Here is a 25242-nt window from a genome sequence, read left to right as displayed (position 1 = left end):
CCTAGCCTGTTGTAGTGTTCTTCTTTAATTAGGGTAGGGTAGGAGCCATTATTTTATTTTCATATTGCAGGATGAGCACATCTAGTAAATAGTGTTGCTTATTCTTTTGTTGTTGCTTCAAACTGTTGCATTTGTATGTTTCTGAAAATTGTAAGTCACTTTGAGACATTTTATGTAGTTTGTGATGAATTTATATAAATGATGGTGATTACCTATAGCTTATTTTATTGCCAAAACAAACACAAAAACAAAAACAGTTTTGTTACCTTGGGTTTTTCTTTAATGCCTCCTTCTCCTATTTTAGCTCATGGTTGCTAGAGTGTTGCTTCTTCAACACTTTTGAAACTTTTTCATTGTGGTATCTCTTTCTCTGATTCTCCTTTTCAAGTACACAATTCAATGATTCAGCATGCTCTAAAGAAGACCTTTATATCTGTTTGTGTGGGTGACTGTTTGCAACTCTGAAGGAGGGGTATGGGAAGCACATTCACACATCTTTTGCAGAGCTTCCGGTTACTAATTAACATTTTCATTAGAATATTTGAGTCATGGATGATTTGCATTAGGATTTATTATCTGACCTGTTAAACCTTCAGAAGCTATTACTGTCAGCGTGTGCCATAATTACAGGAAGAGCCGTCTCTGTGCCATATCAACACCTCTGTTGTACTAAATCTTTTCCTTTGGAATAATTGCTGCCCATTTCATCCCAGAATTATTAGATCTGATAAATTATTTTATGTCAGATGCTGCCATGTCCATCTTTTTTAATACTATCCTTGCTCCGTAATGTGTGCCTTTAGCCATACAGACTAATGAACGGTTCCTCGTATCGTCTGATTACTACTCTAATGTTTTCCAGGCATGCTTGTCAATGAGCTTGGCATATGAAGCAATTTCCTTCAGTAATAAAACTAATTAAAGTAGGCAGTCATCCACACAACACTCTTTAATGAATGATAATGAGCTCATTAATCCAGCCGCTCTTGCTCACCAAGTCCACTAGCTGGACCTCTTCAAAGGTCTGTCTATAGAGAACTCTAGGCCTGAAAAAGGGCAGTTACCTCAGGGGGATTTAAAAAAGAAAAGGGGGGGGGGAAAGAAATCACATTTATTGTGGGTCTTATGGGTTAAAATTAGAAAGCATTGAGGCACACTGTATCTTAGATGATATATTTTAAAAATTAAGTGTAAGGTGATGTATGCTGGCTCAAATAACTAAGAAAGAGAAGTAATAGGATGATTTTTGTTGGTAGCAATAAAACATTGTAGCACTTGATATAAATATTAACAGTGTGTGCCATTTTGTTGGCTGCACATATTGAGGTGTGTAGAATAAGTAAAATTTTGTCTTTGTTTGCCCCAAATAGTTGTTTAAATTTGCCTTTTGTAAATTAACCTTCAATCTTACACTTTCAGCACAAAAGTAAATAAGATTTATGGAAGAGGTTCCTGCTTTAGCTCTTGTTTATCAGAAGGACAGAGGCAAACTCTGGGCTTCAGTCTCTTGATTAAATTACAGTTTGGCACACATTACTGAAGAATGAATAAGCACCAAATCAACTCAATATTGGGTGTCTGCATGTTTGAAATCTATTGTTCTGTTCATTGGTTCTATACACCCTAATCAGCCCATCATTGTTGGTTATGTAACACTCTCCTGACACAATCCAATGTGTGATGCGCTTTTTCAGTTGCCACTTTGGAACAATTCTTCAACATCCTTTTGATTAAGGCATACTGGCCCAGTCCAGATGCACAATTCCTGGCTTGCTAAATATACTTTAGCAGTCAGAAATGAGTGACAGAATCACATTGTCCCTCCTTGCCTCTCATCTTACTCAAGAATGTGGTGGAGGTCCATTTGAGACCTGGGTCTGGTTGTAAGTAAGGAATCAGATGGGGGCTGGCTGGAGACAGAGTGAAGTTGGTAGGGCAGTGGTCCACACACCCTAATCAGCCAGCTTCCATTGACTAGTGCAATGAGTCTACCCCAAAATAAGTCCCATTGCATTTGATTGCAGGTAGGTGAGTTTAGGTATGGTGGGTGGCACTGTGGTCTAAACCACTGAACCTCTTGGGCTTGCCGATCAGAAGTTTGGCGGTTCCAATCCCCACAATGGGGTGTGCTCCCATTGCTTGGTTCCAGCTCCTGCCAACCTAGCAGTTCAAAAGCATGCCAAAAGTGCAAGTAGATAAATAGGTACCGCTCTGGTGGGAAGGTAAACGGTGTTTCTGTCTGCTGCTCTGGTTTCAGTGTTCCGTTGCACCAGAAGCTGCTTAGTCACGCTGGCCACATGACCCGGAAAAACTGTCTGCGGTCAAATGCTGGCTCCCTCAGCCTGTAATGCGAGATGAGCACTGCAACCCCAGAGTCGTCTGTGACTGGACTTAACTGTCAGGGGTCCTTTAGCTTTACCTTTTTAGGTGAGTTTAGGATTGCAGCCTCTGTGTTAACAGAAACTGACACTGGGCTTGTTTTACAGTTAAGATGAATTCAAAATTAAGGAACATAATCACATTTCTGTCTCAATAAATTATTACCTCTCCTTCCAACTGAAAGGTTTTTAAATATTGTATCATTGTAAAAGTCTTCACTCATATTCTAGTGACACACACACACACACACACACACACACACACACAATTGTGCATAGCAGCTTTTAAAATCCAAATATATTAATTTTCTCTTCTCCTTTTTAAATATAGTTTTTTAAGTCCACATATTTTATGAAGTAATCATCTTCTTAATGACTGTGTAGGAATCACATTGTCTACATTTATCCAAAATCAGTGGTATTTAAAGATTGATAGAGCTGTACAAAACGTAACAGTGAAATATTACATTAGCTTAACAAAAATATACTTTCCAATGAAAAATACATTTGAATGTGAGGTCAGGATGTAATTGGAGTGCAGTTTGTGAAGTGTTGTGCACTGGAAAATGTAGTCTCACTAGGTATTGTTATTATTCTCTAAGCCAATAGCTAGCGGAATTACATGGAAAGATCGTAAATTGCATTTTATTTAGAAAATCCAACCAGTACATTTGCATAAAACAAACAAAAACAAAGCTGCAAATATTGCCCATTCACTTCTGCATACCTATAATAATACATTCACATCTATATCTATAAGAGTCCCGGTTCCAATTGCAGTTAAGAACCTAGGGTGGCAGTGTAAGTGCCTCATTGCACAGGAGATTGTGAGGTACCAAACTCTTTAGTATATTGGGCTGTCCCACTGGTGAAACCAATGAGAATTAGTGTAGTGTCCTAAATAGAAATATGGACTCAGACCCTGATCACTCATACTAACATCAGTCATGATCACTCATACTAACTTCCTTCAGAGTTGTTGATTAGATTTTTTTTTTTTTTTTTAAAGATAACTCCATTTAGGACATAGGTTCTTAGAAGAAGGATGGGAAGGGATGAAGGGAAGGGAATGTAACAGATATGGGAACAGCTAACTCAGCACATTCATGTGTGTTTCTTAGCAAAAATATAACGAGTATAAAGCAACAGCAAAGCAATATGTAGAGGTTTTTATGTACAACATTAAAGCCAACATTTCTGGGGGGTTTTCTAAGTAGTATTGTGTTTTTACTTTGATTTTTGTCGTTCTAACATGATGCAAGTCTTCATTTCAGCAATAGCTTCAGAATCTGACATAAGTTTAGATTTCAGAAGCTGCTACAGTCATAATGCATTGCCCCTGTGTATAGGGATGTGTTGGTTTTATAGCAATTTAAGTGGAAGCTTATTCTTTTTAGTGTGTATGATAGAATAGTTTTACCACTTCACATTACCATACATATGAAGGACCCTGGGAACGTTTCCAAACAATATTTGTGTCGAAATTTTTGAATTTTAAAACATAGACGTGCAATGTTCCCAGTCTTCCAGTTCCTATAATATGTTTTATTATTTCATGACAATGCATAGGGTGTGTAGAAATTGTACAGCCATTTGTGCCATATAATCACTGACTATCCCAGCTGAGCTAAGAACACATTAATTAGATTAAGTATAAGATTGATGTTTGATGGCAAAAAGTGCTGTTGTTTTTGAAGTCTCCTTTGTGCCGGGCAAATTATATTTTATTTCAGGCGGTGGTACTGTTAGCATTGGACTTGTGAGCAGAGGACTAAAGTACTTTTGCCCTGGGTCTTGGAGGGCTAGGCTAGACAAGAGGGCCCACCAGGGATCAACTATTTTTTTGTTTAGTTTGAGTTTATAACTTTATCTAACAAGACTCCTGCCATGGGCCTCAGACAAGCTCTGCATGTGGCTGCCCACCCAGGCGAAACACCTAGGTACTAACTCTGTCTCCGTGCCTACTCTTGCAGTACTATTATAGGGCCTAATAATGCCATCCGTAATGGTATCAGGGCTTCATTCACCTTCTCATCTTCCAGTGTGATTTATGTCATCATCGGCCCATCAGTGCCCATCTTCATGTTACATGAAGACCAGCCATTCTTCACACAAAAGGATGAATGGACATAGATCTGACATTGGAAATGAAAGTATCCAAAACTAATGAGAGAGCATTTCAATCTCCCAGGAAACACCCTGCAACTGACATTAAAGTGGCCATTGTGGAACAGAGGAACTTCAATGGAAAAATACAGCATGAAACAGCTGTGTTACAGTTCAAAGATTAAGGAGCATTCAAACCTGATGTTTCCTAACACCTAGAGTGGTACAATCCAGAAAGGTTTTAGCACTGTATCCAGCTGAATGTACTATAAAGTACAAAGAGTCTTGTGTGGGACCTTAAAGACTAACACGATGATAATGTCATAAGCTTTTCTGAACTAAACCCACTTCATTGGATGCCTGTAATTAAATCTTCATAGGCAGGTGTATAAAGGAGAAATTTGTAAGGTTGGAGCTGAATGGCTAGGAGATGCAAAAAACATAGACAAAAAAACTGGCTTCCCCAGCTCGGGAATGTTCATGCCAAATTTGGCAACCGTCAAGAGGCACCTGAGGTTCACAAACCACTTTACACAATATATAGTAGATATAAATATATCTGTATATACACACATATATTTGCCCCATTAGAGTTGGGTTTTTTTGTACTTTGCAAACTTTGTAGCACCCCTGAGCTTACTGAGCCTTCTCTCTTGTTTCTCAGTAGCCCTGTTTTAGCTACATTGTTGTTGTAACTGAGCAACTGGGTTTGCTGTTAGTATATAGAATGATGTTAAACAGGATGTAAGACGGGCATTCATTCTAGCATCTAAAAGGAGCACCCTGGTCTAATGAGATTCATGAAGCCTGTTACTTTCTATCAATGATAGATTTGGGGATAGATTTAAATAACAGCTTTCTTCCTCAGTTATTGAAGTTGGTGAGCGTCTTGCAGCAATCATACTTTTGGAATTCGATATTTTCAAATTCTCATACAAAGTGACCTGATCAGTAACATACTGATTGGAACATAGTTATCCTCCAGATTTCATTCTTCTCTGAATGTTGTGATGCAGTTCTTCGCAGTTTTCTTTTTAGAAGAAGGCACATAAGAATGTATTTTGAGGGAAAATCCACATTGAAATACTTGTTGAAAATACACAGAATTCCCAGCTCTACATTTCAGGGAGAAGCAGGTGAATCTTGAACTCATGAAAAGAACAGCATCTTTCCTTTCCTCAGCCTGCCATCAAACGAATTAGAAGCCTAGAGTATTTTTTTTAAATATATATAATGGAATTGGCTAAATATTGTATTTTTCTTGGTAGCCAGGTATTAACATATGTGTTGAAGCATGCATTTCTTTGGCAGTGCCAAGTTTTCATAATGCACAGTAAGATGTAGCAGCAGTGTGAATTCAGTGCAAAAATGAAAAATAAAAAAGGTTACATTTGGCATTCTGGGCTTCCAGTTCTCAGTGGGAAAGGTTTCAGTGGGATTCTTTTCAATCCAGTGAATCTGTGCTATTTCTTTTTTCTAATAACACTTGTTTAGTAAAATCTGTTCTCAACAGCAGGGATTGCACAAGCCAGTAAACAGTCTGCTTAACATTCTATATTTTAAGGAATATTGTTCTAAATTTACTGTTCTACTTTGGCAACAGAATTGTAGTAAATTTGTTTCCTGTAGCAACAGGTTAAGTCTGCTTATGCTACTTTGTTGATTATGGTGTAAGCACAATATGTTTGTTTGTCCCCAAGTATACAGAAAAATTTAAAAAGAGCTTAGAAAATTAAAATGATACCTCTTGGTGATGCATATATAGAGTGTGCTGTCACCAGCCCCATTTCAATTAGATGTGAAACAACAATCACCACTCACAATTAGATGTGAAACATTCCAGCACACTTCTAGCTCGGCAGAATTAGACTGATGCAATAGAGCACTACTAGAAATCAGGCGCTATAATAAATGTGTGAATTTTAAAAAGGTATACGGAAATGGTCACTGTGCCTGTCTATTGAAGCCTCTGCTGGTCCTTAGGGACAGTGGGGATGCAGATGAAGGGGATTCCGCCAGTCCCCTCCATTCAGGCATCACCTCTCCCTCAGTTCCTGGTGCATCCTGTCCTTCCCCCATCTCCATCTCCTGCCTTGCACCCTGCACCTTCTCCCCCATCTCCGACTGCTCAGATCCCTCCCCATTCTCCAGCTCTGGCTCCTGCCTTGTAGCAGGCACAAAACCCCATAAATAGCTTCCCCCTTCCTCTGGATCAGCGTCTGGCCCACCTACCCCTTTCACCCTCTCCTTGGAGCCCTGCCAGTCTCTTCCAGTTGGTTAGTTGCAGGAAATGTATTTGAGCTTGATGTTCTCACTAGTCTCTGTAGTAGAATCAGGGCCGGATTTAGGTTTGATGAGGCCCTAAGCTCCTGAAGGTAATGAGGCCCTTTATATGTCTAGCTGTCCTTTTTCAGCAACAAATTGTCGCTGTTTTTTTGTGTTGAATATATGCTATATGGTAATTTATGGACCTAATAGGTATCTAAAGCCATTTGCACATAACAAATAGGAGCCTACACAGCACAAAACACTGTTGCTGTATGCAGGTTTTATTTGTTTTTTATATTATATTTTGGAAATATACATCCAGGGTTTTTTTCCCTTTATTTTTTTTTGGGGGGGGGCAAGAGAGTGGGGCCCTAAGGTATAGCTTGTTTAGCTTATACGTAAATCCAGCACTGAGTAGAATTACTAGTGGCCAGAAGGTCTTTCCCCTGCCCCCTGCTCTTAATATGAATCTATTTGCTTGTGTCTTTCTTTTCCCCTTCACCTTAAAAGCTTCTGTAACATATTGTGATGTATTTGACAGTAATGGTCCAGAACCAGCAAGCCTTGAAATGATGACCTGTTCTTCACCTCAGGTTTCCTGGCATTTGCTACTTTTAGGCCATTCAAAGTACACAACTAGCTCTCATGCGTCACTGTTGCCTTTTAACACTGATGTTGCTGCTTTGTAGACTGTGCGTAGTATCATTTTGCTCACTGTTGACGCTCATCTCATTATGCCCTTGCTCTATTGCTTTCCTGTTGATGGCATTTCATTGGTGAAATAAGTGCTTCTTAAAGTAATTGCATTCCTTGACGATGTTTTTCTTGGCTGATATCCAACTGTCATGGAGTTGACCCATGGAAGTAGAGAGAGAGAGAGAGAGAGAATGCAATCTGAATTTCAAAGGTTTCCATCAGAAGGATGGGTTTTTTTAATGAGAAAGGTCACTTAAACATGTGATGTCACTTTATTAGGTTCACTATACCACATACTGTTGCTGCTCTTAATAGATCTCTCTTGGAAAAACATCATTCCTCTTATTTTCTAGGTTGGATAGCTGATATCAGTACACAGTCCCATGATACAATCTGAAGGCACATGAGACCTCCACTTTGCTGAAGCTAAACTTGTCTTGGTCTGGTCATTTGGGAGCCAAGAGCATGTCACCTTTGGTTCCATGATGGTAGAAAGGGGGAATATAGATATATGGAAATAAATAAAACAATGCACTTGTTAGTAGCAAACCATTGTAGTATGTATTCTGACGGCATAGCTTTAAGACAGACTTATATAGATTTGATACTAGTTTAACTGTGATGACTTTTCCCACCCCCTAATAATTATGGAAAATGTATTTCATTTCATTACATTTATTGAGGAAGGGCCATCGCTCAGTAGAGCATTTGTTTTATATGCAGAAGGACCCATGTTCATTCTCCAGTATTTCTAGGTAGGGCTGGGAAGGATCCCTTCCCAGAAATTATGGAGATCTGCTGTCAGAGTAGACAATATTGATCTAGAGCGGTGTTTCCCAAACTTGGGTATCCAGCCATTTTTGGACTACAACTCCCATCATCCCTAGCTAGCAGGATCAGTGGTCAGGGATTATGGGAATTGTAGTCCAAAAAAACAGCTGGATACCCAAGTTTGGGAAACACTGATCCAGATGGATCAGTGCTCTGGCTCATTTAAAGCAGCTGTGATTTATAACTCACTTTTCATTTCCAAGGGAAGGGCTAAGCCGCTAACCACCTCAAAACAACAAAATTAACATAAAATAGGGCATGTGTCAAAATATAAAACAAGTGCAATTTGTTGATGGTGTGGTGTATTCTTTCTTAGCAATATCCAGTCCCATCCCATACTCCTATAGAAGAGAGGGAGACAACAGAATATATGGCATACTGGTCTTGAGATGGGATAATGTTGGGGCTATATGTCCAATGAAATAAATCAATAGAACAACAGTTTCCCAGTGTTTCCTAGGAAGAGGAAATGATTCTCGGGCCAGTTTAGGTCTGTAGATAGTTAAGAACCTTGCTTTCGTTTCTAGCCTTTGCACTTTCATGGACACCTTCTTTCAGTTTAATTTCATGCCTTTTGCCCAACCCAGCCCATGACCTGTGTTGTTTGAATCTCATTTAGAAGAAAACTAAATCAGCCACTGGTCACAACATCTGACTTGCTAGCAATATTGTTGCCTGTCATGCTGGTTTATTTCCTTTCATGGAAGGGTTGCTTCCTTCCTGTTTGTTGAATGCCTACATGTGAACCTTCCTGCTTTTTCCATCTGCAGTCTGATTATTATTTTTTTATATAAAGGAATTCCAATAATGCATCTGAAGTGAAACTTCTGTAGTGTTGTTTTGTGTGAACAGAACTATGAAATTTTATGGCCATCTGTTCCTTCACTAAAATAAAGAGATGCCTGACAGGAGCTTCAATAAAGGGCTTAAAAGAATCAGACACTAACAAAACGGGCTTAACACACAGGGAGCTGTTCACATTTCTGTGCATATAATATCTTTGGATGCATTAGGTTGTTTACCCTGCAAACTTAGAATATGTTATTAAAAATATTGCACATGATAGAGGGGCATTGACTTTCATTACTTGGATGTAATTATCTTGCACTGTGTGAAGCTGCCTTTTCTTGTCAGGAGCAAAGGAAAAGCACAAAGTCTATTATAACATCTCTTTTGATGTTTTTATAGGATATAATGAAAGATGAATGTTCAGCACTGAAGCTGCAACTGAAGGAGAGAGATGAACTCATTTCCCAACTGCGCGAAGAGCTGGTAAGCGAGAGGCAATGCTTGTTTTCTTTAGGAACTCACTCGTAACTGACAAGGTCACTCGCTGGGACCAAGTGAATAAATAAATAAAGTTGGTGGTGCCTGTTACAAAGTGGATAGCTTGGAGCCCACTTAACCATTCACTTCTGATTCATGCAGGTTTTATGACCCTAACTATCTGGGGACTTGCCAGCCTTTGAAAGGGCTACTTACTACCCGGCCACATAAATTGTGGTTGTCTGTTTTAGAAGATTGTGTTGACAGTTGTCCTGCAGTATCAAGATGCATTAATCAGTGGTGAGAAGAAAGATGCAACTCTGTGTGGCTCCTGTATGGCAACAGTTCTGATGTGGCTGTGCATGCGCATCTAGTGGTGAAATCTCAGTGGTGCTTCCTGGTGACAAAGTCGTCCAGCAAAACGTATAAGCGTGTTTTTATTTCCCCTGTTTCCACACATTATTAGCTTTATTTGGGCTTGGATTCAGACTTTGTCATGCTTAGAGCATACCCAGTGATATCAGTGGCACTGGAATTAGTCATTATTCCATTGATTTCAATAGGTCAGCGCTAAATCTGAATCCGTTGTATCATAAGCAGTACATTTTAAAATGAATATAAACTGACTTTAGTTAGGGTTACCACACTGGACAAATGTGGAGGGTCTTGGGCACTGGCTGCTGTTCGCTTCAGGGCAATTCCCCGCTAAGCAGCCATGAGCTTGCATGGTGTTGCATGAGCTTCCAGGGCTCACGGCCAACTCTCAGTGCCTAAGGGCAATGGTAGGCAAGCTCCTACTGTTAGTGCCAACTTTTGGGGTTCCTTTTCTTTTTGTCTCAGCAGAGTTCCTCAGAAAGTCTTCCTTCATCTTTGCAGCCGCAGCAGCAGCAGTCCAGCCCTCTCTTGGTGAATTCCCTTGATAGGAATAAACACCTCACCCATTCACTCTTGAAGTCTTCCTTATTTACAAGCTGCACTACAATACTGGTCTACATATAGGATAAGAAACAGAACTATATACAGATCTCTGCTCTCTTCAGCCATCCAGCCAGAGAGACAGGCTTGCAAACTTTCACATATTATTTCAGCCACTCTGACCATCATTGACACAGAGAGGGAGAGGGAGGGAGGGAGGGAGAGAGAGAGAGAGAGAGAGAGAGAGAGAGAGAGAGAGACCATGCCCCAACTGTTCAAGGTCATGCTTCAAGTCTCGTTTCTTTTGGCAATACACCAACACCTACCACCATGGTTGGTTACCACATTGTGGAGATCAGTGAGTTTTTCTTAACAGGCAAGCTCATCAGGCATGGACCAATTAATTTATTCCCATTTGTGCTCTCCAAGTAGCTGGTGTGGGGTGTTGGAGGACTCCTTAGGCAAGTGTGTGATGTGGTGTGAGGGTCTGCAGCTATGGGGGGGGGGGGGTAAAATATATTACTAGCAGACATGTGGCTTTCACAGAGGATATTTGAGTGTTACCTCTAATTTGTGACCATACATAAACTTAACTGGCTATTTCGTTTCATCCTACATCTACAAAATATACATATACAGATCTATATATTGTTTTAATACAGGGGTGTGTGTGCACGTGCGTAAACAATTCTCTATGCAAATTAATTTGAACTTCATTCATATTATGCGCACACACAGAAAAAGTTCTTTGCAAGGATAAAAAGAGACTTCCCTCTACAATAAATACTGGTTATCTGTGTTCTGTTTTCAAATGTGGATACATTAAGGAATGATATATGGTGTAATTAGTATATAAAATTAAATGACAAAATGGAATACGGAGAGCATCCAGCTTTTGTGCATTGGTGGAGCAGCGACACAACATCAGTCTTGTCTGAGGCATATATTACAAAGTGGCTGGCAATGTTTGTCACTGCAGAATTATACTCTGTTGTTACAGTGAGCTTCGGCTTCCTTGGCATTGGTATCTGCTCATTGGGTAGAGAATCTGTTGTTTGTCACAGGCATGAGAGCACAGAGCCAGAGTTTCATATTAGGCAAAAAACACATGGCTAAGGCATGAAGGCACATGAGCTCACCACTTTGCTGATGCTAAGAAGGTTTGAGTCTGGTCAGTGCCTGGATCCTGGCTGTCTGGGAGCCACATGTATACCAATGGACTGATTGATTGTGCCCCCCCCCAAAAAAAAATTGACCCAGAGTGACATATAAAGTGAAACAAAAATTGTAGGTTTGATAGCTTAGGAAAGCTTTTTTTCAACCATGGGTCCCCAGATGTTGTTGGACTACAATTCCCATCATACCTAACCACTGGCCCTGATAGCTAGGGATGATGGGATTTGTAGCCCTGCAACATCTGGGGACCCAAGGTTGAGAAAGGCAGCCTTAGGATCCATGAAGGTGGGATAGAAATGTAAGAATTTGTTTATAAAATCTGGGGGGGGGATCAATGTTTGTTATTTAAAAGTTGCTTTTCATCCATAAGCCTCCCAAAGCAGGATATAGCAAACCAAGAGAGGATGACAATGTATTTAATCAATAGCATGTTAAAGTAAAGGGGAAATGATGCAGAACATATCAGATGCTACAAAGCATTTGTTTGTTTAATTGCTGTATTTATTAGTATTTTTCTGTTTTTATATAAGAAGCTTTGAGAGGTGTATAAATAAAGAAAAGTCAAATTTAAATATATAAAGGAATAAACTCTCACAGTGTGTGCGTGTGTGTGTGTGTGTGTATTAACTAGTTGGCATAGATAAAATGAGTTCGAAAAAATAGAAGCCATCACTCAGAAGGCATTCTTATTAGTCAGTTTAGCCTCCTAACTTGGTAGAACCTGACAGTATGTGTTCCATCAGGGGAAAGAGGAAGGCATCAAGTGGCAGAGCATTTATGGCTTTAAGGTCAGAATGGGCATCCTGAACCTGAAAAAGTGCTGAAAGTCAAGAGGTAGTTGCAAAGTATTTCTTCTAAGCAATGCTTGAAAACAAACAAAACAAAATCGAAAATTCTTTCTAGTAGCACCTTAGAGACCAACTGAGTTTCTTCCTGGTATGAGCTTTCGTGTGCATGCACACTTCTTCAGATGCATGCACACGAAAGCTCATACCAGGAAGAAACTCAGTTGGTCTCTAAGGTGCTACTAGAAAGAATTTTCGATTTTGTTTTGACTATGGCAGACCAACACGGCTACCCATCTGTAATTGAAAACAAACAGATCAGGTAAAGCTGTATAAAAGATTATTCTATATGAGGGGCAAAAGAAAACTTAATGCTACTCAGTGGCCTTTCAATAAAATTCAACATTTCATGTGTTGATACTTGTTAGTGTGACATAGCTGGTGGAGAGGGCGGCTGATGGGGATGGTTGAACTCTATGGCTCAAAGAATCAACATGCAGAAAAGTGTTTCATTTGGACTATTCCTTAACGCTGTTTGTGCCTCTGTATCCTTGAGGGTGCTGACATGCAGCACCCCAATGTGCATGGTTGAATTAGCCCCCCAGGATCCTTTGGAGCAATAGAAGTGCCACAGGCAGTGGCAAGTGACCCATTAGACTACATGCTGCTCCAGCTGTGCTTCTAAAACAGATTCCACTCCTAAATAACCCCCTAGATTCCTTGAAAAAGGAGCTGGCTTTGCATCACAAAATAAAATAAAATTATGGGAGGAAGTGTATGTTGCAACCAATTAGAACATTTAATAGATTCTACAGGAACCACCGTAGCAGCTGAGGATATATTGTGGGTGTCACTGTCTTAGAAAATAATGTTGAGAAGTTGCACATTACAAAGGCTATTAGGGAATAGGCAGCACTGGGTACCTGCCTAGACCTACAGCCCTGTAGGGGACCTATGTTCATTCTCCAGAGACATTTGATCCTAACCTTCATCCTCTTTGCTATAGGTGCCTGTGCTCACCTGCAGTCTCTGGGCGTGCATTCAGAAACTAGAGTGAGATACTGCAGCACTGTCTACCTGCAGCACTGTCTACAGTCCCTCCGTGTGGCTTGGGCCCAGGGAGGGAGGAGAAACAAGTAGGCAGGGGTAACTTGGAGAGGAAGAGGGAGGACACAACTGGAGGAACCTCCAAAACATGGAGCCAGCCCTGATTGCTATGGCAGTATATTGGCTGAGAAGTAAAAAGCCACAAGGCATTGCTGGAATCGAGCAGGATATACTCCATCTCCTTTTGCAGAACACGAAAACCAGGTCCCTCACACTGACAGGAGGAGGTAAATGAGACCTTTCTGCCTGAAACTTGGTCTACAGAGAATATGCATCCACTGCAGCTGCTTCTTATGAGAAGCTTAATAAGTAAAGACAAGCTGTTGGAACATATGCAGTAGGCTGCGAGGTCCTAGGATTAATCTTAGGTGATTAAAAAGATGGCAGGCATTAACATCTTTTAACTTGGCAATTTATCAGAGATCATGGGTATTAAAAATATTGGATAAGTTTCTCTTGAGAGTATATACGATAATCTCAGGCTTACCTTTCCCCCCAACCTTACAGTATGCTGAGGGTAAATTTTTAGTTTAAAACAGTTGGTCAATTGGCCTTTGTACTACTGGCATTTTGAGCTATTTAGTATCGGAGTTGCACATGGCTGAGTGTCATAAAATTCAAAATATACTACGTTGGATGATTAACTTGGACTTTTACAAACTAATTAGGTCTTTGTGTGTGATATTTGGGACCAAATTCTCACTGGTGCTAGCAAATCTAGTTTGTACTAACTGTACCTCTACTTCTCTGTAGCTTTATTAGTTTTAATATTTGTTAGAACTGAAGATTGTAAAAACATGGAAAATATGTAGGTACATGCGCTTTGAAGCACTTAGAAAAGTAGCTTTAATTCACCTCCAAATACATCTTACAAATTGAATTAAATTTCACACCCTTGAAACTTTAATGGCATGATAATCTCTGTTTGATAAGAGTAACTGTTGTATGCAAGAAAATCATATTGTGCATTCATCTTTTTGATAATTCCTTACTTGTTCTGCATTCTATTATAATTTTTGATCTTATTTCACGTTGGCTATTTTATGATCGAATATTAGAGATCCATGGATGATTTACATAAGAAGAGACAGCTGTAAGTACTTTCAAATCTTCTTTCTTCCTCATATTTAGGAAACATCTGAGCAGAAAAGAAATAGATTAGGTGTACTTAAACATTATTAAAGTGTCAGATTCCTTTCCCTCTTTTTACAGGGAGAATTAATTGCATGTATTCCAGAAAAGGGCTTATCTCAGCAGTAATTACTCTTCAAGTCAACTCAGCAAGGCAGCTGTAGAGTGTGAAAATGACAGTATCCAATGATACACAATGTGGATTAGCCTCCCAATATCTCGCACTCTCTGAAGCCTTGATGAAAAGCTGTCAGCAAGATAGAATCTTTAATATTCCCTTGCACTTGTGGAGGTGATTCTGCATATTAGTTTAAGTCTCTATCACAAAGTGGCGTCATTTTGCACCACTCGGTGCCGGATGCAGATAAATGATTGTTGTGGCATCACTGCAGGAAGAGGTTTCTGGTCTGATGCTGATTCCCTCAGACATGATTTGCATGAGAATAATATGGCAGGAGTTGAATGTGTCAGCAATAAAACTCTGTCCTTAAGTGTCTCCATCTAGAGATCTTAGAATGTGACTTAAAACCCCTTTAATAATAATGCACCACATATGCTTGTCTTATGTTAAGGTGTCACCGGTAGACGGCTAGCTTCAGGAGATATGCAGGATTTTACTGACAGGTCTCCTTGCAGATTTAGATAAATATGACCTGGCTTTACTTTGAAAGTGCCTTCATCTTTCTGTCACACTGAGGAAATGGTAAGTGAGCTGCGTGCAGATGAATGGGGTGGAGAGGCATGACACGTCTCTCTTTATTTCCTGATAGTTCAAACGCTATTATTAGATTCTGTTCGGAAATTGCTCACTGTATTACTTTTTCACGTTAGAACAAATAAATCATTTATGACTTCCTTTTAATCCCACCTTTCTTTATTTGTACCCCCTCATTTTACCCTCTTATTTTACCCAGCCTTTTGAGGTTGTTTAGGGTGAAAGAGAGTGACTCGCTCAAGATCGCCCACTGAGCTTAGTGGCTGAATAGGGATTCGAACCCAGCCCTCTAAAGTCCTAGTACACCAGTACACCATTCTGGTGTTTCAGTTTTCTTCTTCTACCTCACTACTACCTTACAATCTGCATTAACCCAATTTTATATATGAGAAAGTGAGGCTGTGATCTAATGACTTGTCCATGGCTATTCATCCTGCCTATGGGTCGCATCTCAGCCACATTCTCTTGTGGTCTGAGGAGTTCTGCATCCTGGCATGTTGGCTCCATATACTGTAGGAGTTGGAAGTAAGCAGAGTACAGAGAGATAGTGATAGTTTGCAGGATTAGTGTGAATGCATCCCTGCTTGCTTCAAATGAAGCTTAATCTACAGTTCCCTAAATTTAAGAGTACAAAAACCCATGAGACACTGATTATAATAATAATGCTGATTGCTTCCAAATAACACTAATGTGTCTGCATCCAAGCTCTTCTGCACTTCCATTAGACTTTGTGACACACACAACACATCCTGGGGCTTTATTTGTGATGCTTGTGGAGGAGTCAAAAAAGTTCTGTGAATTCACATACAATGTGAAACCCAGAGATTATTTATCTCTGCTTTATTAGAGGTGCATCTTGTCTGAACACCTTTCTGCAGTTTTGGATGGATGCAATTTACTCCTAATTTCAAATTGTTGCATTAAGCACCACAGGATCTATTTCAAAGATAGGTGCTTTGACACAGGAAGCAGGCTTGGTTAGATCTCAACCTTATTTCCATACAAATGTAAATATTTTTTTTATCAGTGTTAAAATATGAGGGTATTCTATGCAAAGATAAATCATCCCTGAGGAGATGTAATATTATGGGCCAATCAGTCTGCAATACTGTGGGCCTTAGGGATGGGAGAAAATATGATAAAGCTGTAGAGAAAATTAGAAAGTGATTTTGGCCTCCCTCTAAATGGGTTTCCTGACAAGCACTGGAATATTCATTAGAAACTGATGATACCATTTCACAAGGAATTCTTCCTCCCTAATAGTCTCTTTTTCATAATGTATTATTTCCAAACTTGGTTGCTATTTTGTTTCTGTTTCTACATAGTAAATAAATAATCTCCATGACAAATGGAGCTGCTTGAACAATAAGGATACTAAGGGAGCAACACCAAGTATTTGTATTTCTCTATAAATTTGACTGTGTGCTGCATTGTGTAAATCTGTAATTTTCTTCAACCTGAAAAGCCCTGGCTGGGGCACACGTTCTACTACTTACAGACTATGGTCTGGTGGGAAAGAACCAGAGGGGGTTGTTGGCATCCGTCTGTCTCAGAAGACAAAGGAGGAGTGCGCTTTTGGGGGTGAAGTCAACCTGTTGGAAAGTTGCAGCGCTTGCATTGGCTGTAGAGACTGATACAGCATCCAGGGTGTTTTTTTGGCTCTGACTCTGGAAAGGGAATCTTTACAATATCCTATTTTCTGTGTGCAGTGATGGGACCCTGTTGTGTTATGCTAGAACATGATCAAGTGTGCACACCCAGAGCTTCACTCCTTCCCTGGTCTTGCTGCCACCTCACTACCCTGAACTAAAGTTGGTTTGGTTTAACATTTTGAGAGGTTGTAGTGCTGCAAACCTATGTACACTTGAATCAGGGGTAAGTCTCATTGAACTTGGGGGGGTGCGTTTCTACTTAAAATCATACAACACAATGGATAACATGGGATACATGTTAATCTTTTGTTCTGTTAAAGCTCCTTGTAACATGGTTGATCATTAAGGTCTTTGAGCTGAATGGATCATTAGCTACTGCATTACATGTCCTTTCAAAATCATTACCTCAGTCATTTCAGCTATTGAACAGGGTGAACAGGGATTGTTTTGGAGTTCCTTAATAATAGGGGGATGCGGGTGGCACTGTAGTCTAAACCACAGACCCTAGGGTTTGCTGATTGGAAGGTTGGCAGTTTGAATCCCTGCGACGGGGTGAACTCCTGTTGCTCGGTCCCAGCTCCTGCCAACCTAGCAGTTCGAAAGCACATCAAAGTGCAAGTAGATAAATAGGTACTGCTCTGGCGGGAGATAAATGGTGTTTCCATGAGCTGCTCTGGTTCACCAGAAGCGGCTTAGTCATGCTGGCCACATGACCTGGGAGCTGTCTGCGGACAAATGCTGGCTCCCTTGGCCTATAGAGTGAGATGAGCGTGCAACCCCAGATTCGTCCGCGACTGGACCTAAAGGTCAGGGGTACCTTTACCTTTAATAACCAGCTGAATATGTCTCTCTCTAAGGCAGTTTAGAAACAGACATTTGGACCTATATATGTATTGGGTATTCTTTGTGGTTCCTTAAGGTTTATGGTTCGTCTTATAAATGGCATGATGGGAGAGACAGTATTACATTTGAATTCATGAAACTGATTGATGGTTTAAAAAAAAAACACACCAGTGATTTGCTCGCTGCATATATAGTCAATCAACCTTCCAAGCTACAACCCTAAATCCATTAGGCCATGTTGAATACTTCTGAATAGACATGCATAGGCTGCACTGTTCTGTATATTAAACTGATTTTGATGTTTCCTCTCCTTGGATAATTCGACTTCATGCAATTTTGATATTCTTGTGTACATCAGTTTGTAATAACTTAATAACAATCTATGATCATTTTCTGAAAATCTGATTAAAGAGCATCAGATCCTGCTTACTAATTTTTAATTGGGTACTACATTGACTTTATAAAGCAGGACAAAGCCTGAGCCACTGGCTAATGGCAAATTATGAGATCATCTTGCTAATTTATTAGCTTTATGCATTTGGTTGGGTTTGTCTGGGGCATTAGCCTTTGATGTTGCATTAATTCTGTTCTCCGGGGCTGCGGAGAAGCAGCAGCCAATGGATATCTCCTTTCTGAGCAAGGAGATGGAGTGAGACCACATTGTTTTGCATTAAATTTTGCTGTATCATTTAATAACTCTACATTGGGGGGGGGGGGACTTAGAATGGTCACAATGAAAGAATAGGTATTTGCTAGCAAAATGCCCATAATAATGACAAGTGGGTTGCCATTACAACTGAAGGGTTATATGTTATATTGGGGTGGGGAAAATGGGGGAGCAATCTGTAGTAGTCCTGTTGGTGCCATTGAGAGCTTTCCTTCCAGTGCAAAGAGCAGAAGTATTGTGTATCTAGAGGGAAACCCAGATTGGACCATAGTGGGAATGAAGGACACCTCTCCCTATAATGAGGTATTGACAAAGATCATCCCAAGTACTGTATACTTCTTTATACAGTACATATAATAAATCATATAACTGCTAACTGAGCAATTATTATCATGTCCTGTGAGCAAGCCCCACTGAACACAGTTACTTACTTCTAAATACTTGTTTTGCCAGGTTAGCTAGGGCAGATTCATAGGACCGGCCAGTAAGAACAACATAACATTCCTTTATCTCTTCTTTTCATCCAGACGAGTGTTGCTAATGCATACACTTAATGGGAGGGCTGTTAATAAATCATTGGACCTGCTTCAGGTCTGGGTCTTATCTATCAAACGTGGAATTTAATTCTCTGGAGCAGAGTTTGCCCCATCTTGTTTAATTTATGAAAATAGTATTCATCCCTTAAGGGACAAAGATATTTGCTTTCTTTCTCCCTGTGGTTTTTGAAACAGTAGGAGGACGTGGCTCATCAACACTATTCTGCCAAATTTCTTAATAAATTGTGTTTTTCTGTCTCTACCGCTATTTGATCTTTATTTGCCCTAGGAAGTGTTAATAACACTGCAACTTTCTTTATTGCCCTCAGTCATAACACCAGTTGCTATACAATCTTTAACCAAGTTAGTATGATTAAACTTAGGGCTCCATGGGAAATGTTCATGGGAAATGTTGTTGTTGGTGTGAAAAGGGACTTGTGGGTTCACTTTAAGCACTCTCCCAAAGCCCCCTAACCTGTTTGGTTTGGTTGCAGTTCACTCTTCTGCTCTGCCCTTCTCAGCTATGTAATCCAGGCAATCACAGCCTATATGTCAACACCATACACTATCTGAGCACCAATTGCTGAAGCAGGGAGGACATTTTCATATCTTTGTGTGTAATGTGTGCCTTCCCTATTTTAGCTCAGTCCTTTAAAATTGAAAATCCTGTACATAAAGACAGTTGTGGAGAAACAGGTCAGTTGCCCATTAACTAAGAAGCCCATTAGCTTGCAAAATGATATCCTTCACTGTACAAATGAGGGAAAGACAGAGATGGAAGATGGCTATAATATCTCCTCTCAGTCTCCTCTTTACTAGACTAAACATACCAAACTCACTCAACCCATTCCTCATAAGGAATGGGTAGCTTCCAGACCCCTGATCATCTTGATTGCCCTCCTCTGCATACATTTCAGCTTGTCAGTATTCTTAAATTGTGGTGCCCAGAACTGAACAAAGTGCTTCAGGTGTGGTCTGACCAAGGCAGAATACAGCAATACTATTACTCCCCTTTACCTGAACACTATATTTATGTTGTTGCAACCTAGAGAAGCATTAGCTTTTTCTGCTGCTGTTGCCTCACTGTTGACTCATGTGAAGCTAAGACCCCTAGATTCTTTTCACAGGTATTAATGGTAAAGGTAAAGGAACCCCTGACCATTAGGTCCAGTCGTGGATGACTCTGGGGTTGCAGCGCTCCTCTTGCTTTACTGGCCAAGGGAGCCGGCGTTTGTCTGCAGACAGCTTCCAGGTCATGTGGCCAGCATGACTAAACCACTTCTGGCGAACCAGAGCAGCATACGGAAACGCTGTTTACCTTCCCGCTGGAGTGGTACCTATTCATCTACTTGTACTTTGAAGTGCTTTCAAACTGCTAGGTTGGCAGGAGCTGGGACCGAGCAACAGGAGCTCACCCCGTCACAGGGATTTGAACCACCAACCTTCTGATCAGCAAGCCCTAGGCTCAGTGGTTTAACCCGCACTTTGGAAACACACGATACAGAAAATAATCACTTGGCAATTGATGGTTCAGCATTGGTAAAGAAATTTTGGACTAGATGACCTTGGTCTAACCTCCAAAACCATGTTTGTATTCCTTAGTACCACTGGGCTCTCTATTTTCTTCAACTCTAAAGTACATTTTATGCATCCTAGACAAAGTGGAGACCAAGGGATTGTCACCCATGTTCTTTTAGAAATATGTAGCATTTCCCAGTCATATGTATTTGGTCTTTTGAAACTTGTGGCAAAATACTTATTAACAAGAACTTAAAGCCATTATCAGATTTTGCCCTTTCATGGGAATTTATATGGCTGATTTCAGAGGTATGAATCAGCTGATTGCCTTTGTCTTGGGTGATTGATTAGTTTTGAAGTATTAATGTACTGTGCTGTTAGCATTAGCACAAGGGCTGCTGCTATTTTTCATCCTTGTACATCTTTTTAATAGGACCGTGAAATTACAGTACCTATGTTATGTATCGTCTGCCGGACAAGCTTCTTTTCAGTTCCTAATGTACTAATTCTTGATGAAAGAATCTGCCATTAGAGAGAAGAATGAGCTCTCACAGAAGGCTATTAAGGCCAAATGATGTGTTTTTAAATTCAGAAGGCATTCTAAAATATCCAATTTATTTGGACGCTGCTTTAGAATGTGTTTATTAAACATTGCACTTATTAAGTGCAAAATCTCTCCCTCTGCTGTTGTATTGGCATCAATCTGAAGCCTGCTTGCTTATTTAATTTCAATCATTTTCTGCTTTTGGTTCTGGATGTGGGCTACACTCTGCTAAAAATCAGAATACAAATAAATCCTAGAAGCTCAGTCTGTATTCCTTTGAGCAAACAAGCTCAGTATTAATATCCAGTTTTAAAGAGCTCATAAAATGATTGATAGCACATTGGAGCAAATTTGACTAAGGCGATTAAATAATGGGAAAGAGGCTTCACTTGAAGCTCCAGTGTTTCATTTATTACATTGATTCGGTAGCTGGGTAAAAAGTTGTTTTTATTATTTCTTTGGCTCAATTAAAGTTGCACTTTTTAAGTCATTCTTTCTTCACTACCCAGACCTAGTTGCAAATAGGTAGAGCCACAAATTGATTAATAATAATCACTACATTACACATCAAGCATTCTTCATGTTAAGAGCTATTTCCCAGATGGGTTAGATTCCTTGTTTTTGAAAATGTGCCCTGTGCAGTCATAATGTCTTTTACTGTGATTTTCCAGAAAGAGAGAGTTCACTGTGTGTGCTAGAAAAAAACCCAACACTGTTTAGCAAGGGAAATGACCCAGCTGTAGTTAAACACAATGAAATCCCATGGTTTTCAGTGGAAGAAAGCTGAACATATGTTTCTTAACTCAGAGAAACTTGCAGCCTATCCAGTGCATGTTTGCTGAATCTCATGCTCTATTGGAGCTTGCTCAATGGGACTTGCTTCAAAGTAAGTGTCCATAGGGTTAGATCCCTGGTCTTTGGCTGAAAGTGTCTGTTACAACAAAAATGCCTATTAATATTATTATTAGTTAAACTTAGTGATATTTTAAAATGCACAATGTATATAAGTGTTAAGTTGTGGGTGGACACAGCAGACGACACAGTGATTTCCAAGCAGCTCTTGTTTATTCTCAGGCTGGAACAGAAGTGAGCTGAAGGCCTCAGCAGCCTGCTTATATAGAACTCAGCTACAAAGCAACAGTAACAACTTTCTGTAGTTAACCAATCCCTGAACGTCACTTTACAATCCCTCTTTTGCATATGCTGACCTGAGTGAAAACTGCAGCAGAATGAACTATATACACACACCCCTAGTGGCCTAGGGTGAGAACTTCAATACATAACAATAAGGGTCTCAAGACTTCCTAGATCATTATTTGGTGTAAATCTGCTTTTGGAAAATTCTGTTTAAACCAAGAGTTTTCAGGAAATTTTCTTCTTTATACTTTACCTTACTATTATCCTTTACATCCTCCCACTTGACATTTGATGGAGTAGACTACCTCCAGAAATGTTCTATAAATAGCACAGTTCTTCTCAAGGAGCTTGGGGGTGAAGTTTTTACACTTATGACTAATTAAGCATTTGAAAATGATCACATATAAAGACAATGTCTTTCACACCTCATCTGTTTTATGTGAAAATAAGTATGATCCTCCCTGCTTCAGTCAGGTGTCTAGATATTAAGCTAATACTGGCAAGTCCATCATATAGTCTTTGCAATTTCACTCCTCTGTCCTGGATTTATTTATTTATTTCATTGATATACATCACACCTTTCCTCCATGGGGCTTGTAGTGGTATACCTGGTTATTTCCCCCCCTGCAGATTTATCCTCCCAACACCCTTGTGAAGTAGGTTAGGCTGAGTAACTGATCTCCCAATGTGTATACTGAAATAAACTGTGTGGTTGATCCTTCCTTCTATAGGAGCAGTACAGTGATTAAGTATTTATTTATTTGCACTCAGTGAGGCCTAATCCCAGGTAAGTGTGTGTAGCACTGCAGTCTTAGTTTGGGAATAACATGGGAATTAACATGGGAATAAGACCAATTGAACAAAGCCATATTTCCTTCAAAGGAGGAATGGGGGAGGAATTTGGTTTGGTTTGCATTTTAATGCAAACCTACCTAATTTGTTCTTCCTAAAACAGTGCACAAGCCAAAGTGCAGCTACCCTACAAAATGCACACTTCAAATTTTGATACTCATTTTGAAAAAAGTATGTATTTGAGAAAAGTATGCAAATAATTTAATATACATGATATAGAACATACATTAAATCAGGCAAAGTTGCTTGCAGAAATGAATCTTCATGAGCATTTTTTTTAAAAATAGTAAATTGACAAATGGATGGAGATTGATGACTGGAGTAAATGGCAAACTAAGAGAGAGAGCAAAATTGACAGATTCACCCATCCCTACTTCCAAGTAAACATGCACAGGTTTGTGTTGCTAGCCAGTCGGAAGCTAATGAACTTCATTAGCACTTCACTACTTTCAGCTAGAGTTCAAATGGTGACATAAGAGTTTCCCAACCATTTTAAAAGATGCTAAAATTACTTTATTCTGTTCCATAGCTATGTATGCTATTCAAAACATAAAGAAATGGTTCTTCAGTTAAAATGAATCCAGTTACCTGAGCAGCTTCCCCTCCCTCCCTCCCTCCCTCCCTCCCTCCCTTTACTATCATGGACTGTAGACCAGAACTGAAGGCTTTGTACTGTAAGAAAGCATTTCTTTATATCGACAAACAATGAATAGTGAGTGGGATGAATTATACTCTCTGCTTAATGCCTCCTGCTTTCTGCCAGCTACTTTTTAGGAGAAACTGATTCAGCAGACTTTTAAGACGCTCCTTTATGGAACCAGAAGTTTATGATGAGTAATTATCTAAATCAGCAATATCTGTCATTGCTATTACCCGCCTGAGCTTATTCCAGAGGGAAAGGACCATATCTCAGTGGCACAGTATATTATTTTCATGCAAAAGTCGCTTGGTGGAACCCCTGGCAGCTCCACTTATGAAAACTCAAATAGCAGTGCTATTGGGGGGGGGGGGAGAGACCGCAAGAGATTTAAAATGTGCAAGTGAGATCTGTAACAAAATGTTGCAGTATGGAGTGTTCCCCTTCAGAATTTCAGCCAGCCATGCTCTCTTCCAAGATGCTATATTTCGCCCCACCACTCATTTTCCATTCCCCACCCTCCAACAGGCAACCAGCATTCTATGTCCACAGAGCATGCTGGGTCTCCATTAGACTGTTTTTAGCCCTCCCTTCCGTTTTAGATTCCTAGTCAACCAAAATATGTTTTACTTCTGCAAATCTAGTGATCTCCTCAAACCTGCCACTGCTTTCCTCTTGTGCACAGACAGCATCTATTAGGCTAGCAGGACCGGTGCTCAGGGAATTGGTGCCTCATGGGGCTTCCTTACACTGACAGACATCGGTTGGGGGTTTCATTCTTCCAAGGCAAATGTCAGTCCCTCTCACAGCACAGTTGGGAATCAGTAAAATAAACATATAAACTCAGTCCTGCTCATTCCCTGCCCCTTTTGCACTATCGATGGATGGGCCGGTGGGAAGGATTGCCTGGCCAGTAGGGTACAGGCTCTGGCAATGTATTTAAGTTGAAAGCACACCTCCTTGGCCCACATCTCCACAGCTCTGCACTAGGTTCACCTTGCTGACAATGGACCTTATAGTTAAAGCTATGGTTTTTCCAGTAGTGATGTATGGAAGTGAGAGCTGGACCATAAAGAAGACTGATTGCCGAAGAATTTATGCTTTTGAATTATGGTGCCGGAGGAGACTGTTGAGAGTCCCATGGACTGCAAGAAGATCAAACCGATCCTTTCTGAAGGAAATCAGGCCTGAGTGCTCACTGGAAGGACAGATCCTGAAGCTGAGGCTCCAATATTTTGGCCACCTCATAAGAAGTGAAGACTCCCTGGAAAAGACCCTGATGTTGGGAAAGATTGATGGCACAAGGAGAAGGGGACGACACAGGACAAGATGGTTGGACAATGTTCTTGAAGCTAACCAACATGAGTTTGACCAAACTGCAGGAGGCAGTGGAAGACAGGAGTGCCTGGCGTGCTCTGGTCCATGGGGTCATGAAGAATCGGACACGACTAAACGACTAAACAACAACAACAAATTTTGATC

At 40.1% G+C, this 25242-nt stretch overlaps 1 protein-coding gene across 2 annotated transcripts in view; it reads left to right on the top strand.

Moving 5' to 3' along the window:
• CCSER1 (coiled-coil serine rich protein 1) overlaps positions 1-25242 on the top strand; it is a 690560-nt gene that overhangs the window by 356232 nt on the left and 309086 nt on the right. For both annotated transcript variants that reach the window (XM_033160591.1, XM_033160592.1), the window contains exon 8: positions 9468-9551. In XM_033160591.1, the coding sequence (XP_033016482.1) occupies positions 9468-9551 (84 nt within the window). The remainder of the gene's footprint in view (positions 1-9467; positions 9552-25242) is intronic.

This window comes from Lacerta agilis, chromosome 9 (genome assembly GCF_009819535.1).
Source record: "Lacerta agilis isolate rLacAgi1 chromosome 9, rLacAgi1.pri, whole genome shotgun sequence".
Taxonomy (NCBI): domain Eukaryota; kingdom Metazoa; phylum Chordata; class Lepidosauria; order Squamata; family Lacertidae; genus Lacerta; species Lacerta agilis.
Note: the sequence above shows the minus strand (reverse complement) of the source record. Positions and strands in the feature narration are given on the sequence as shown.